At 40.7% G+C, this 16,609-nt stretch overlaps 1 protein-coding gene across 1 annotated transcript; it reads left to right on the top strand.

Annotated features, from left to right (window-relative positions):
• Window positions 1-13,282: 13,282 nt before the first annotated feature.
• On the top strand, window positions 13,283-14,284 carry LOC139472745 (soluble scavenger receptor cysteine-rich domain-containing protein SSC5D-like). The gene has a single exon (XM_071255212.1). It carries the CDS (start codon window positions 13,283-13,285, stop codon window positions 14,282-14,284), a length of 1,002 nt encoding a protein of 333 aa, XP_071111313.1.
• The last annotated feature ends 2,325 nt before the right edge of the window (window positions 14,285-16,609 follow it).

Raw genomic sequence — 16,609 nt, forward strand, 5'->3', positions numbered from 1 at the left:
GGTATCAGGATCCCTTCTGGATACCACCGGACACTTACCCAAAACGCATCCAGGTATCTGGTGGCAGATACCTTGCCAGATACCAGATCCATGGTATCCGGTACTGGACACGTCAGCGGAAAGCATGCCTCATGAAATCCGGGTAACCAGCACCGGATACCTCAATCTGGGTGTCCAAGGTTCCAGCAACGGATACCTCAACGGATACCTAACTTGACCACGACATATAATCAGAAATTTTTGAAAATTCTTTTGGTAGATTTGGTAGAAATTGCTCACATATTTACTGTAATGTGAATCACACCAAATCTACAGACTCCTGTGATGTTCTGCGACAACAGAATAACCCTAACACACATCCCCCCCCCCCCCCCCCCCCCCCCCCAAAAAAAATTCCTTTCTATGCCGTTTACTCTATCTTTTCTTCTAGTCAATATTGGGAACACGTGCCATGAGTGTAGAAAACCTTTAAGTTGAAATCATATTAGATATTATTAATACTTGATCAGATCAACGATGAATGCAAGTTGTGTCTGGCTTTAATATGCGAATCAGAAATCTTTAGGCACTATTACTATGAGAGAAAGAACTGTTTAAAGCAAGTGCCAACAAATAATCTAATCCGACTCAGTATAGCGACATCTTTGAAACTACTGATTCTCTACCAGTACAACCACCACAGCCACATACTAAGGAATCTACACACTTTCGTGTGAGGATGTCCAATGAAAACACCAAACGTAAGTGCACTGTAATTTTTTTTATTTCTGATGTCACAATTCATGCAATCAATACATCGTTCAATAAAATATACAAGATTTGCAATACTGTCGTAACAAAACATATAACACATATACAGGAACGCAGTGCTTCATATTGACAAATCTTGTAAAAACTTTAAAAATTGGTTCTTTATAAAACCTGACATGTGTTTGTGCAACACCACTAAAACAGAGAGAACACCACCTTCTCATTCCCAAAGCACATGCATCCTGTTAAGGAAGAGAAATGGTGTAAACTGATCCACATGTCATTATTCACTAGGACACAGTCACAAGTTAAATCTACAGGGGGGGAAACATTGCTTGCTAACCTTACAAATGTACCTAGATATTCAATTGCATCAATGAACTATGAACACAGTACTTCTAGTATTTTTTTTAAAGTGTGAAATTACAAATACAGTGCAAAAAAATGTTCTGTCGGCGGCAGGCCACAGGGTCAGTACCATTGAGATGTACCTGTATCTTCAATTGTAATGGGACAAGAACTTACATTATTGACATATACGCATGTGACAGCTGAAACAAAGATTAATCTTTTCCTTTCCTATCGATGAGTATACTCTAGCAATCAATGCTTCTTGAGGTATCCATTTTTTCAAATTTTTGGGGCACTATTACAAAATCAGTGACCTTGATACAAGGTATATACATGAAGGTGATAATCTATAATTAATATGCTTATATTTGGAGAAGGAATGTTAAAACACTGCTAATCTGGGTGGATGCAATTTAGGTTCTGAGTGTAGCTCACAGAAAACTAGATAAGTGTTTGTTGGATACAGCAAAAACAGAGAAGCCCCGTGGCCAAACCAAATCTCCTATTCAGTACACAACAGGTAAATACTTGTAACAAACTACTACAGATGCTATATGATTACGCCTCCATTACATGAATTTCATGTTGGCACCTCAAAAGGCAAATAAAAAGCACAACATGTGCATTGTAGTCTGGATGGAAACATTACTGGTGACCCAAAGCTTCATGACCCAAAACCATTTCAGATCGACCATGTCAAAAAACATTCCCCAGGGGTTCCTAGGTAATGTACCAAGTCGTAAGACTGAGGACCCTACCAGGAAGTCATTTGGAATTTGACGACGACGGGGAACAAATTCTAACAAAAACCTGAAGCAGCCCAGTTCCACGGGTCAGGTTATTACTTTGCATGTGTAAAATCTAGGTCAATGTTATTTGTTTTTTGTCGCTAGTATTAGGCTGTGCCTGCATGTGATATTTCATGATATGGAGCAATGTGTGAAGAGTTTTAGCTTGTCTCTTGAAAATCTACAGTAACAATGATCCGGTTTGATTCAAAACATTATCATCTCTCAGTCCTACACTATTGATGAGTTCGATGAAAATATCAACAGAAAATACACCAAATTGCCAACATACTGCACATCTTGATATTAACGCTAGCGTGAATTAAATGCGAAAAATTCGAGTGGTCTTTGCGCGCATTATTAAACATCGCATTTATATCAACAATAAGACATTTTGGATAGCAGAAATACCAACTTAGGGCTTAGAAAACAAACAACTATGTATTCCACATCACTGTTTATTGAGCAGCACTTGATACAAATATGTAAACAATGTCCTTCAAACACTAATTAATGGGGGCGGTCGGGTAGCCTAGTGGTTATAGCGTTCGCTCGTCACGCTGAAGACCCGGGTTCGATTCCCGACATGGGTACAATGTGTGAAGCCCATTTCTAGTGTCCCCCGCCGTGATATTGCTGGAATATTGCTAAAAGCGGCGTTAAACCCAACTCACTCACTCACTTATTAATGCCCACAGCCCCCTTTGTGAAGACAGGAATGATTCATGCAAATACGGCAAAATGGTAGAGAAATGGGTTGACGACGACGATCTCATAACTCTGATCAACGGCAGTCACACACGTTATGACCAAGTCCACAACACGTGGAGTTCAATTGATCTCACAATTGCCACCAACAACCTCGCCTCACATTGCCAATGGCAAGTCCATGACGACAATTGGGGAAGCGATCACCTTCCTATACTCACCTACATAGGAAGCCCACCTCATCTCATCTCAGCAATTATTGCCGCAGCTGAAAAATTAATTCCAAAAATAGACCACAAAACCATGGTGGGACAGGGAAATAGCAAAAGCTAGGCGAGTGAGAAAGAAAGCCCTAAACAGGTCAAAAAGGGATAAATCAGCCTTCGAACAAGTCCGAGCAGCCAGGACAAAAGTAAGACAACTCATAGACGATTCTCAATAGGAGTCATGGCAGACCTTCTGCAAATCCCTTAATGAGAAAACAAATGCTTAAACAGTCTGGAGCAAAATACACGCAATCAGGCGTAAACCCACAGAAATTCCCAAGTTAACCAACGCCTATACAGTCAACGAAAAGGCCAACATTCTAGCTGAGCACTTCTCGTCTGTCAGCAGCAACACAAATTGCAGCAAAGAATTCAAACAGGAAAAAATGCTTATGCTTAAAATCTCAAAACGGCCGCAAAGCCAGCATCTGGTATACACTATACCACTTACTGTGACATAGTTTAATGATGCGATACAACATAGAAAAGGCACAGAACCGTGTCTTGACACAACCAGCTACGAAATATTCAAAAACCCACCTGATGAAACCAAAGGCTTACTCACTGAGTTGTATGAGACAATATTGTCCAAAGAAGAAGTCCCAAAAGCATGGAAACATGCTGCAGTTATCCCGCTGCTAAAGCAAGGGAGAGACGAACCCCTACCAAACTCTTATCGACCGATCTCAACCATCTCACCTCAAACATGTGTAAAGCCATGGAAGCCATGGTTACGAAAAGGCTCATGCATCACCTTGAAACTGGCAATCACATAAAACCTGGCTAAAGTGGCTTCAGGAAGGGACACTCGTGTCTAGATCATATTTGAAGACTGGAAAAAAAGAAATAAAAAAAGCTCAATTAAACAGACAATACCTAGCCGCAGTATTTCTGAACTTCAGCAATGCCTTCGACATGGTATGGCATGACGGACTCCTTTCAAACCTAGCACGAAATGGACTAGAAGGGAACATGGCAAACTTCATAGACAGCTTCCTGCAAGACAGGATGCTGTCAGTTAAAATAGCGAACAATCGATCTGATCCTATGGCACTGGACAATGGCACGCCACAAGGCAGCACTATAAGCCCAACCCTGTTTAATATCATGATCAATGATCGTTTTGACCATGTCAGCTCTCCTACCCAAACTTCTAAATTCGCTGATGATGGAGCAATATGGGTAAAGCACAGATATATTTCACAAATCTAAAAAACAATCTCCAGTCAGCCCTAGACGGAGTAGATCAATGGAGCAATAAATGGGGATTCACCCTTTAAAGTGAAAAAACTGTTGGGAGTTCTAACTGGGGGAAAGATGCAATGATACCCCGTGTCTCCATAAAAGGCAAACTAATCAAATTCGAAAAATCTGCAATATTTCCTGGGGTGAACCTTGATCAACACCTCACTTGGTATGGAATATGTGGAAAACAGATGTCAAAAAGACCTGAACGTATTACGGGCAATTTCAGGCACATCTTGGGGCACATGGAGGGACACTCAGCTACAAATCTCTTATCAGATCAAAAAATTACTATGGTTGTGAGGTCTTTCATTCAGCATCAAATACTGTCTTGAGGAGCCTAGACAGAATACAATACAAAGCCTTAATGCTGGCCACAGGCGCAGCAACAGGCACTTCACTAGAAGCACTACAAGTAGAAACTGGAGAACGTTTTGGGGACGAACATCAATCCCTTTGGTTAAAAAGATATGGCAAGACAAACACACTCGAGATGAAGCCCTAGCTCGACAACACCCCTCACTAAAGCAATCTGGGATATTAGTACGTGAACTCAAAGAAAACCCAACCCTACTACGATAAGTAGCTATCACTAAAATTCAAACTACCTGGGACAGCTGGGCCCACACATACATGATGGATCCAAGAATCCTATCAACAAAAATGCTGGTTATGGGATCCATATGAACAGCTCCAAACCCCAAGCACATTCAGTTCGCTTTCCTGATGGTCAGTCAGTATTCACGGCTGAATTGGAGGCAATTCATCATGCACTCCAACTCATACCGGAACTTCCGGAAGCAAAGGCAGTCGTCCTATCAGACTCGCTAAGTGCACTTCAAGCCATCAGTGACAGAAACTCAAACTCCAGGCCAAACACAGTCAACAATATGCTATACTAATATACAAAACTATCGGACCAAGGGCAACAGGTAGAGCTGTGTTGGATCCCCTCTCAAAGATATTCATGGAAATGAAAAAGCAGACTCACTGGCGAAGCTAGCTCTAGATACAGCAAATATACAACCTATTCCCTTTAGTAAACTAGAGATAAAAAGCAAAATCAAAGCTTCCATAGCAGGACGATGGCAAGCCCAATGGGACGCAAGTAAGATGGGCAGACGGCTATACACAATTCAACCCAAGGTCCAACAAAAGCCAAACTCATACTTAGATGAAAGGAAAATTGAAATTGCTATCTCACGCCTCAGACTCGGTCACAAAAAGCACTGTGACAAAGTTTTTTGGGTTTTTTAAATTTTTATTCAGTCATTACATATGATACATAAGCACTCGGAAAGCAATACAGCTTTATGAATATCGGTCTTTCTCAAAAGGATATGGTACAGAGGAGGCCTAAAGCATAATCCACATCATGGTACAGAAGAAGGCATAATCCACATCATGGTACAGATGAAGGCATATTTATGTATACAATTAAGAAGATGCGGTATTTATGGTACATCAAATTATGTTGCAAACATCAAGTGAATAAGTTATTTTGCAGTTTGAGGAAACAAAGCCCATTTTCTATTAAAGGCAGAGAAGTCGTTTTTTCTACGTGCAATATGATATTCAACGTCATAGATACTTCTTATTGTGTTCTTAAAAGCAACAAAGTCAACATTTTCATTCTTAATACACTGGACAAAGATAAATCTTTTAGCAGCTACAATCAAATGGTTAATTAATACATCAGAGGTACCAAAGAGGAGCTCGTTGTCAGTTATAAGGATTTTTCTATGCAAGATATGAGTCAAGTAAATACAAAAATCTGACCAAAAATTCTTAACAACATGACACTGTGACAAAGTTTGTTCATCTTGCAATCAGGCTGAAACCATTGCTCATGTGTTATTAGAATGTCAAGACCATGCCCCAGCCCGGGCTAGGTTAAAACAAGGATTGCAGTTAGATTCGCTATCTGTCATAGATCTCCTAAAGCTAAGAGATGCAATAGCGAAGGCCAAAATTAGTTAAGTAATTACCTGTTTATTTTGAAACAAATCTAGCAACTGCATGTTTATTTCATTCACACAATCAAAGAAGTTTACAAGAAAAATGATAACCGAATAACAAAATAGCAAACTAAGTAATTGAAAACAACTAAGAAACCATGGCTAAGATAAACACCACATGGTAGACGTGTAGACTAAGTGAAAGAAGATACAACAAAATACTTGCAGAGTAAACAACAATTAAATATGTATATATATATATATATATATACTAAGTTTACACAGTACAACTTTATTGTAGTACTAACTAAGTAACAGCAGGTAATTAACTAAGGTTACATGGTAATGACTTACTAGGTAACACCAATATACAACAGTTTATCAGCCGACACGATGAACTAGTGAATAACTCAGGTATAACATATTATCAAGTTACAAATATCAAGTTACAGGGATGAAAATAGGAATGCGTATTTACAATTACGAAAACAATGGAGTAGCAATATCACAGAACGGAAGACAATCAGCAGCAACTGTTAGTATCATATGTACATGAAGGAAGCTTCCATAAATGCAATTTTTTTCAAAAAAATTGTTTTATGGGAAAAAACCCAGTTGCGCTTCATGTGCGCTGCCCGGTTACACCTCATGGCGGGAATCAATACGTCACTAAAAAGATTTGACGTAAACGGTGACGTCATCCACGTTAGCTTTCTGATTAACGCGCATCTCCGCTTGGATAGCAGCCCGCTCCAGACGTGTTTTGCCCTGTCTCATTTTAGCAACTTAAAACCACCTCCTCCCAAGCCTCCTCCTCTCTATCTCGCTATTTAGGTTTCTTTTTCTTAGTCATGTGCATGTATGCGTCGATTCCCCCACCTTTGTGGCTTATTTCATACAATTTTTGATTGGCTAATTGTACGCTTAGGCGTTTATATATACCTTGTAATAAATTTGTCTGCCTTTTGTGCGGGCCTAAATATCAATTTTCATTGTCTGTAATTTTTGCCACAAATGAACTGGACGTTCTCGGGTCTAAGGGTTTTTGAGTATAAAGTCTGTTACAGTTTCTTGAGCAAGGATAGTCAATCACGAATAGGAAACGGTACATGCAGTCACATAATTCACAACAAGGTGAAAGTTCAAAGCTCAAGGTCACTGCTTACTGCACAAGTATATAAACTGGGAAGGAAATTATAGTGTCAATGAATGCGCAACTCATAATATTCACGACTGTCCATGAATATCACAAACAGATGTGGGTGTCATGTATGGAAATGTCAGTTCCTCACTGGCGGCGAGGTGAGAGCAAGCACGAAAAGCAGCTCTGATGAAAATGCAGTAGAAGTCGTCTATACTACTTCAACAACCCCTTTATGTATTGAACCCTAATGACAAACAAGTATGGGGTGTGATCTAGCAACGTATAGAAGTGTTGGCAGTTTTGCTTCAACATTTATCGCATTTATGGGTCGCCGAGCGAAATTGGCTCAAGCCATGCGTGTCGCCATGATGCACGTGCCGGCAGGTACAGGTAGGCTTGTGAGAGCAGCCGTCGTCGTGAGTGTTATGCTTCTTATCCAGCTGGGTAATGATATCAACCTAAACCCAGGCCCCGGCCCAGAAGATACAGGTAAAAGTAGAATGACGAGAAAAACCACCAAACCTCCAAACTCCGAACCCAGTAACAGTGAACTTCTGAAAGAAATTCGAGGTATGAGAAAGGATATGAGTGACAATTTCTTAACACTGTCTAACCGGATAAATTGCTTTGAACAGGATTTCCAAGCGATGGGTAATGAGAATTCTGCCCTAAAAGAACAAGTTTCATACTTGACACGTAAAATAAATAACATTGAGAGCTAAAGTAAAAGAAATAACATTATTTTTTATAATGTGGAAGAAACTACGAGAGAAACTTATGACCAAACTGAAGAAAAAAGTAAATGAAATTATTATAAACAAATTGAAGCCTTCTGATGAAAATGTAGGAGTGCTTTCAGCAAGAAGACTGACGACTAAAACCCCGGAACCCAGACCAGTCCTCGTGACGTTCACACACCCAAAACACAAATCTCAGGTGATGGGTTCTTCCCGAAATCTGAAATGTAGTAAGATACATATCTCCAATGACTTTACGGAGGAAGAACGCAAGGTCAGAAATAAACTGAAACCTTTTATGAATGAGGCTCGACAGAACAATAAATTATCTATGATGAGATACACCAAACTGCAAATTGACGACGACCTCTTCAAGCTGGACGATACAGACTCGTCTAAACTTCAACTCGTGAAACACATCAAACGTCGCCCTCCTCTGCCCAGCTCTGCTTATTGTTGAGATGAAGACACACTTTCTGAACAATAGCAGACTGGCCAAGGCCCGTCCGACAAAGAGACGGACATTATATTCATGTGCTGGAATATAGAGGGTCTGAAATCAAAACTAAATGTGCCATCATTCAAGCAATACATTGCCAAATTCCATATCGTTAGCCTCGTGGAAACCTGGGCTGATGAGACAGATGTATTTGTGTTTAATGCCTTTTCTCAATTCCGGAAATTGAGGAGTAAACATTGTAATGCTATCAGGAATTCTGGAGGACCTCTGTATCTGGTGAGTGATGACATAAGTGAATTTTGCTCTGTATTCCAAAATGATTCCGAAAATATCCTATGGCTTAAATTCGAAACATGTTGTGAAACTTTATTCCTTGCACTCATATATTACTCTCCACCTAACTCTAGTGTTTACTCTCTTGAAAATATCTTTGACACCCTTGATAATGATATCAACAATTTAAAAACTGATTCTCCAGATTGTCATATCTATATTATGGGAGACTTCAATGCCCGGACAGGTTGTGCTCATGATTATATTGAAAACGATGACACTACCCACTTGCCAACAGATGAAGATGTACACTATGTGGAGGACAGTAATTTCATACCACGACACTCTCAAGATAACGTCTTAAATAAAAGAGGACAACACCTACTTGGTCTCTGTAAAACTACAGGTCTCAGAATCTGCAATGGTCGTGTCGGTGGGGATGCTGGGGTGGGCAATCATACTTGCTTTGCTAACAATGGTCAAAGTGTTATTGACTATGTACTGATATTTGAAACCTCGTTCCCGATGATATCATCTTTTCAAATCGGAGATCAAGTTGATTCCACTCACCTACCAATTACATTTTCTCTCAAAGTAAAAACTTCATCAAGTGTCAATTCCCATGGTCTTTTATCAACAAGGACCATATACGAATGGAAAGATGAAAATCAGTCGACGTATGTTGACAACTGGAATAACCGATCGACAGAGATACATTCAGCATTCGACGATGCAGTAGCCTTTAACAAGGTAAACAGTGCAACTGATTTGTTTACAAAATGTTATCAAAATGTGCCAGCCATTGTAAAATTAATCCGTCCACATCAATCAACTGTCAATCAAACAAGAGACGTAACTGGTTTGATCCTGACTGTGAAAGTGCACGTGCTAATGCGCGGCGATGGCTTCGTGCATTTCATGTCTCCGGTAGCCAAGTTGACAGACTGCATCAAACAACAAACAAACAAACAAACAAGCTGACAAACACTCACATATATCAGTTATTTCTTTATTATAAGACAATGTTATTCTATTCTATTTTTCCAATGGATATTTTTTTGCAGGCTGTCAACAACAGCAACAGCAGCAGCACCAACAACGGCTGCCTGACACCAGAAACGCACTCCGAGGCGGCTACAACAGCAGCAGCAGCAGCTACAGCCTTGCCAGGAGCTGAAACATATTTTAGACAAAGCGCAAAGGACTTCGATGAGCTTTTTTTATTAATCATTTGTTATTTATTGAGATTTCATGTTAATACAGACTTCCGCACCCAACGATTGTAGAACTACTGGTTTGTCCAGTACTGACTTGCATTTAGCTGTACCGCCATAAAAAATAAAATGACCCGTGAAGATTCCTGGGTAGAATAGGTCTTCAGCAACCAATGCTTGCCGTAAAAGGCGACTAACGGGATCGGGTGGTCAGCCTCGCTGACTTGGTTGATGCATGTCATCGAACACAATTGCGTGGATCGATGCTCATGATATCAATCACTGGATTGTCTGGTCCATATAGCTGGAATATTGCTGAGTGCGGCGTTAAACAACAAACCGACCAACTGAAGTAATAATAATCTGACAATAATACATTAGGCTGCTCAATTGTCACATACAGGGACGTGGGTGGCCCAGTTGCCCAAGGCACCGCAATTCGCTGTGCAGAGTTCCTTTGGCACGCCAGAAGCCTGTAAATGAGGGTTCAAATCCGGGTTCACAATGATTTTTTCTAGGTTTCTCAGTGCCATGTTTGTGGGTTTCACCCAACGAGACCTGCATCACTTCAGGCTTTCCTCCCTCCCACACTAAGCTGACATGCCGTGATATAAGTGGAATTCTGTTCAAAGCTGCGTTAAAACCAACTCACTCACTCATTCTCAAATGCAATCTTTGTTTTTCATTGACTGTTGCTGTTCCAATAACGAGTTACTACTAGTGATGGGACGATACACCGATGCATCTTACTTCTCGACACAAGTATCGATCGCACACTAAGTAAAAAAATATCTTTAAATGATTACTTTAATGGCTGTTACACCAAACACTAATTAGTAGTGAAAATTAGCAGTGAAAATGTAAATTGTCAGTGTGCCAGGTATTTGGCAATCTTGTCCGGTGGAAACTGGACCTTTCATAGTCAGTTAATTCCGTTGCCTCTGGAAGATGATACACGGACAGTTTCATTCAGTCTTAAAAAGCCTTCGTCCCAAAATACGTACAAACGCATGACCATTTTATATCAGATTTACAATTGGGTGTTTCTTGTTTTTATTTACATGATATAGAAATACAGTAAACTACGTTTATAACGAACACGCTTATAACAAACTGACGGATCTTACAAACTGCCTTTTGATCCTGTCCGTATGTTGTATATATATGTTTATAATGAACTACGGTTATAACGAACTAAAATTAGTGGTCCCTTTCAGTTCGTTATAACCGTAGTTTACTATACAGACTCTTCTTGTGATATCAGTGCTCTTACTCTGCTTAAGGGGCTGAAACAAGGTCGGCTCAGAGTCAGTGTACTGTCTGAGTGGTGTTCAGTACTATCTCCTCGAAAAAAAACTGTGATTTGATATGAGATTTGTGTGTGAAGAGTATCTTTCTCAATTTCGACATTTTCAAACATGTACGTCTGGGAACAATGAATCTGTGGATTTCTGCAAGATTTGAAAACGTAACAAATAGTAAACTCTGAATGCACAAGTGTAATTCTTTGAAGAGCTTTATTGTTAAAAATGTGCTGAAATATGCTCATAATTATCAAGCAATCGCTTTTAATTTTTCTTTAAGTTATGACATTTTTAAGATCTACAGACAAGATTATGTGTTTCTGAAGATGTTGCTGGTAGATTTTTGAAGTAGATAAGTGTATATGTTGTTTAAGGAATAGATGTTTCCTTCCTGGTTCTACCTGTGTTAACGGAATCTGCTTACCACTTCAGGTGTTATAATGAGGGACCAGGACGCATTCATCTGAAAAAGCAGCGATAGGTCACCAGCCTCACTCACCAGCCTCAGTTGCCGTCCATTCTCTGTTGCCACAAGCCTCATCCTCAGCCTCCAGCTTCCATTGGTCTCACCATCAACAGTCAAGCAGTGAAACTGAAATTCCTCCTTCACCATCAGCGACCATGTCAACCTGGTGTTACCTATCCAGATGCGGTAATCAAAACTGAAGGTAAAACAAATTTATATTATAAGAATTATTTGTTTAAGGCAAACATGTTCCCCGTCATACTGAATCAAGATTTATTTTCTGCTCTTTATCTCACTTTAACAGCTGTTATATTGGTGCATTATATACTTGTCGGTCAACTATCAACTATTTCAAAAAGGGCCTTACACATGTGAATTGAACGTCGTGTTTGTTTATAAGTCATTGAAATTAACAAAATACTATTTCTGCTTCGGGTGTGGCTACCTTCTCCAACACCTGCCAATTACACCGCTTCATGTGCAGGAATTGACACCCTCTGTTATACTCCATATCCATGTATGCTATCACTGACGTATACAAAGCGGTTCTGAAATCAGCTCATATCCAGCATGACTGGATTGTTAAAGACCGTTAACTCCCTTGCCTCAGGAAGATGAATACTTTGTCCTATCACTAACAAATACAAAGTGTTTCTGAAATCAACTCATATCCAGCATAATGCAAAGATTACAACTTTACGTGCTGGTGTTATCAGGATCTTGTTTTGTGTGTAACGATCATCCACTTCCAAGTCCCTGATGGTGTCCATGTGTACCTCCTGATGACTCGGCAGCTCCGAGGTGTTGAGGGGTGTTTTATGTTTCATGGCTCATACTCCTACTTGAAACACCCGCTAACATCTTCTAGTTGAACGATGACTCGGTTGTATTGTGAAGCATCTTTTCAGGTCGTTTTTGGAGAGCATCTTTTGTCAGGGAATTGTTTGAATGACTTTGAAACAGGAAATCCTTTCTCATTGAGTGTGTCAGATCTCACTGGTATGTCTGAAGAAGTATCATATTACATTTGGTTGAATGGCCAACTCATCAAAATATTTCAGTTAGTATTCTTGAAACTCGGAGTTAAAGGACCTGTGAAGATTCTGGGGTAGAATAGGTCTTCAGCAACCCATGCTTGCCGTAAAAGGTGACTATGCTTGTCGTAAGGCGACTAACAGGATTGGGTGGTCAGGCTCGCTGACTTGGTTGATGCATGTCATAGATCCCAATTGCGTGGATTGATGCTCATGATATCAGTCACTGGATTGTCTGGTCCAGACTCGATTATTTACAGACCTCCATGAAATAGCTGGAATGTTGCTGAGTGCGGCGTTAAACAACAAACCAACAACAACAACTCAGAGTTAAGGGTAGATATTCCTAATCATGTGCAGTGCTGTGGTAGGATGTTGACAGTATCAGTCTAGCCTAGGATGGATGTTGAACAGAGCTAAGTGACAAGGTAAGTTTCAAACTGAACTTTAAGTATGAGGTTCACTTATGACAGACTGTTCCAAACATCTTTCTCAAGACATCAGGACTCCCAGCCTTTCGATTCCTTTATGGAACACCCCTGTGATCAACCAATTAAAAAATATTTGTTCCTGGTGTGTATGAAATGACATCTGATCACATCTGGACGTGTACAGGTAGCCTCGCCTCGGCTGTAGACTTCACCCGTCTACCTCACCCATCTACCTCACCCATCTGCCACACTTGTCTAGCACATTCATCTACCAGACCCGTCTACCACACTCGTCTGCCACACTCATCTACCACACCCGTCTACCACACTCATCTACCACACTCATCTACCACACCCGTCTACCACAACCGTCTACCACACCCGTCTACCACACCCGTCTACCACACCCATCTACCACACCCGTCTACCACACTCATCTACCATACCCGTCTACCACACTCATCTACCACACCCGTCTACCACAACCGTCTACCACACCCGTCTACCACACCCATCTACCACACCCGTCTGCCACACCCGTCTGCCACACCCATCTACCACACTCATCTACCACACCCATCTACCACACCCGTCTGCCACACTCATCTACCACACCCGTCTGCCACAACCGTCTACCACACTCATCTACCAGACCCGTCTACCACACTCATCTACCAGACCCGTCTACCAGACCCGTCTGCCACACTCATCTACCAGACCCATCTACCTCACCCTTCTACCTCAACTGTCTGCCACACTCATTTACCACAACCATCTGCCACAACCGTCTACCACACTCATCTACCAGACCCGTCTACCACACTCATCTACCAGACCCATCTACCAGACCCGTCTGCCACACTCATCTACCAGACCCATCTACCTCACCCTTCTACCTCAACTGTCTGCCACACTCATTTACCACACCCATCTGTCACAACCGTCTACCACACTCATCTACCAGACCCGTCTGCCACAACCGTCTACCAGACCTGTCTACCACACTCATCTACCACACTCATCTACCTCACTCATCTACCAGACCAATCTACCACACTCATCTACCAGACCCGTCTACCACAATCATCTACCACACCTGTCTCAGCTCTAGTCTATGGAGAGTATGAACGCTCGGGTACCACCTCTGTGGTCTAGTGGTAGAGCGTTGGCCTGGAGAGCAGAAGGTCCGGGGTTCGATCCCCGTCCGCGTCATACCAAAAGACGTTAAAAGATGGTACTTGTTGTTACCCTATCTGGGCTAAAGCAAGGACTGGTCCGCTCGGAGTCAGTATATTGTGTCCTTAGTATATTGCACGTCCGTAGGGATAGTGTGGCTTGGTGCATTGTCTAACAATAACATGTCAGTCAATAATTGTCAAAGAAATTGAAGCAATTAGTAGCAAAGAAAGCGCCGGTCATTTAAGCTTTAATTATTAGCAAAGATAAAAAGAGGATTAACTGTGAACACAACTGAGATCAATGCACCTGAGAGGAGAACGATAATGATACATATTGGTGACGTTACCTCCAACACTTGGCATTATGGATAGGGAAATGGGACATTGGAATAGGGATTAAAACCAGGTTGGCATTATAAAAAGCTGAATCGTTAGTGCCAAAATCCGTTCCAAGAAAATCATGGCATTATGAAAAACAAGTTTGCAGTGTCGAAAGAAAAGCCTTACATAATTATATTTAACATCAGATTTCTATCCATTTATCTGTTAGGAATTGTATGTTAAGCAAATCCTAAGTGAAAATATAAATTTACTGATGTAGTTAGTTCTATTTTGTGTCCATTTGTTAAATACTTTGCAAATGATTAAACCATGCTATTTTATAAAAGACCGCCTCCGTGGTCTAGAGGTAGAGCGTCCGCCCAGAAAGTGGAAGGTCCAGGGTTCGATCCCCGGCCGGGTCATACCAAAAGACGTTAAAAGATGGTACTTGTTGTTACCCTGTCTGGCGCTCGGCATTCAGGGGCTAAAACAAGGACTGGTCGGCTCGGAGTCAGTATAATGTGTCTGAGTGGGGTATTCATGTTAAACTGCGGCATGGTATCTCAGTGAGCTAGCACTATAAATCGGCATCAGTCCGGACAAGTACAAGCAGCCACACAAACACACACGTACATGCACGTCGCTACAGAAGTGCAATAATCTTGGACGCGACGTTAAACCCAATTTCAACTCACCTCACCTCACCTATTTTATAATAATGTGATATTTCACCTGTTCGTTTTGACGTACAATTTTCCTTTCAACGACTAAATACGTTCGTTTCGGTGCTGGTCCCCTTTGATAAGCATCTGAAAGGAAGATGCACATTAGACCTGTGCTTCCAGCTTCACACGTTAACCTGTGTAGCGATACGGTAGCGATCAGCTGCTTCGCTTAGGGTTATTATTATTTTAAATATGTTTAGTAAAGGCTGCATATAATTAAGAAAATAATGGAATATATTATTCCTGATAAAAAAAATAGTTTCAGATACAATTGTTGCCGATCCTTGCATTAAAAATCCTATAAAGTTATATCATTGGGTGTGTCTTGACCGAATCACCGGTCGATTCCAAGAAAACGTGTGTACAGCTGATTGCCGTTTCCGGATTACTTTACGAGAAAATACACAAGGTAATCTTAATCCCTAGATATAAATCAATGCCTAGCAGAACAATAAACACTATTTAATCGGTAAATAAACATGTCTGGTGATTTTTTTATCTCAAATTTCGAATTTGTACTGACAAAGTTTCACAACACCCGTTCGTTTGCCGGACTTCGCTGAAAGGGTATGGTGTAATTTTTTTCTGCACATATTATTCAAATTTCTTTTTTTCCAAAATATTAAACCCGCTAGAGGGGGGTGCGCATTATACATGGGTGCGCACTATACTCAAGAAAATACGGTAACTAGTCATTGCTAGGGGAGGTTACTCTATTTGATCCATGTCACGAGCTCATGCATTTCCCACCACTTGGACAGCCATATTCAGCGTGTTGTAGTGTGAGACAGAAATGGATGTAATACCATAAATTTTAGGCTTTCACTTTTTTCTGTGTATCTGTGTTTACAAACTGATATTGTGGGTTACATATTCAATGGCTTTGATGTTCATACTGATGAATTGTGGGATATATTGTACCTTTAGAAAAGTACGTGCATCTCTTGCTGCACATCGCGTGGGAGTGGAATTTGCAACAATGGTCTCATCTTCTCTATCGTGCTACTAATTGTCAGTGGCAGAGCTCCAGATAACTTTTTGAGCAATTGAGTTTTTACTCTAGGTTTCTATTTTAATTGGGTTATTACATTTTTCGTTGGGTAACTAATATTTTTACACTCATCCATTTATTACTCTATTGAGGTTTTGCCAAAATGAGTAAGCATTTTAAGATTTGAAAAAAAATAAATGATGTTTTAGATGTATGTAACAGTTCTAAGTATGGGCTTGACTCGGAAAGTAAATTGGCTCGTAAT

This window comes from Haliotis cracherodii, unplaced genomic scaffold, assembly GCF_022045235.1.
Source record: "Haliotis cracherodii isolate W230 unplaced genomic scaffold, xgHalCrac1.p SCAF_25, whole genome shotgun sequence".
Taxonomy (NCBI): Eukaryota; Metazoa; Mollusca; class Gastropoda; order Lepetellida; family Haliotidae; genus Haliotis; species Haliotis cracherodii.

What these genes read in the sequence shown, in the direction of transcription:
- LOC139472745 (XM_071255212.1), top strand. Translation starts at nt 13,283, where the DNA reads ATGACATCTGATCACATCTGGACGTGTACAGGTAGCCTCGCCTCGGCT.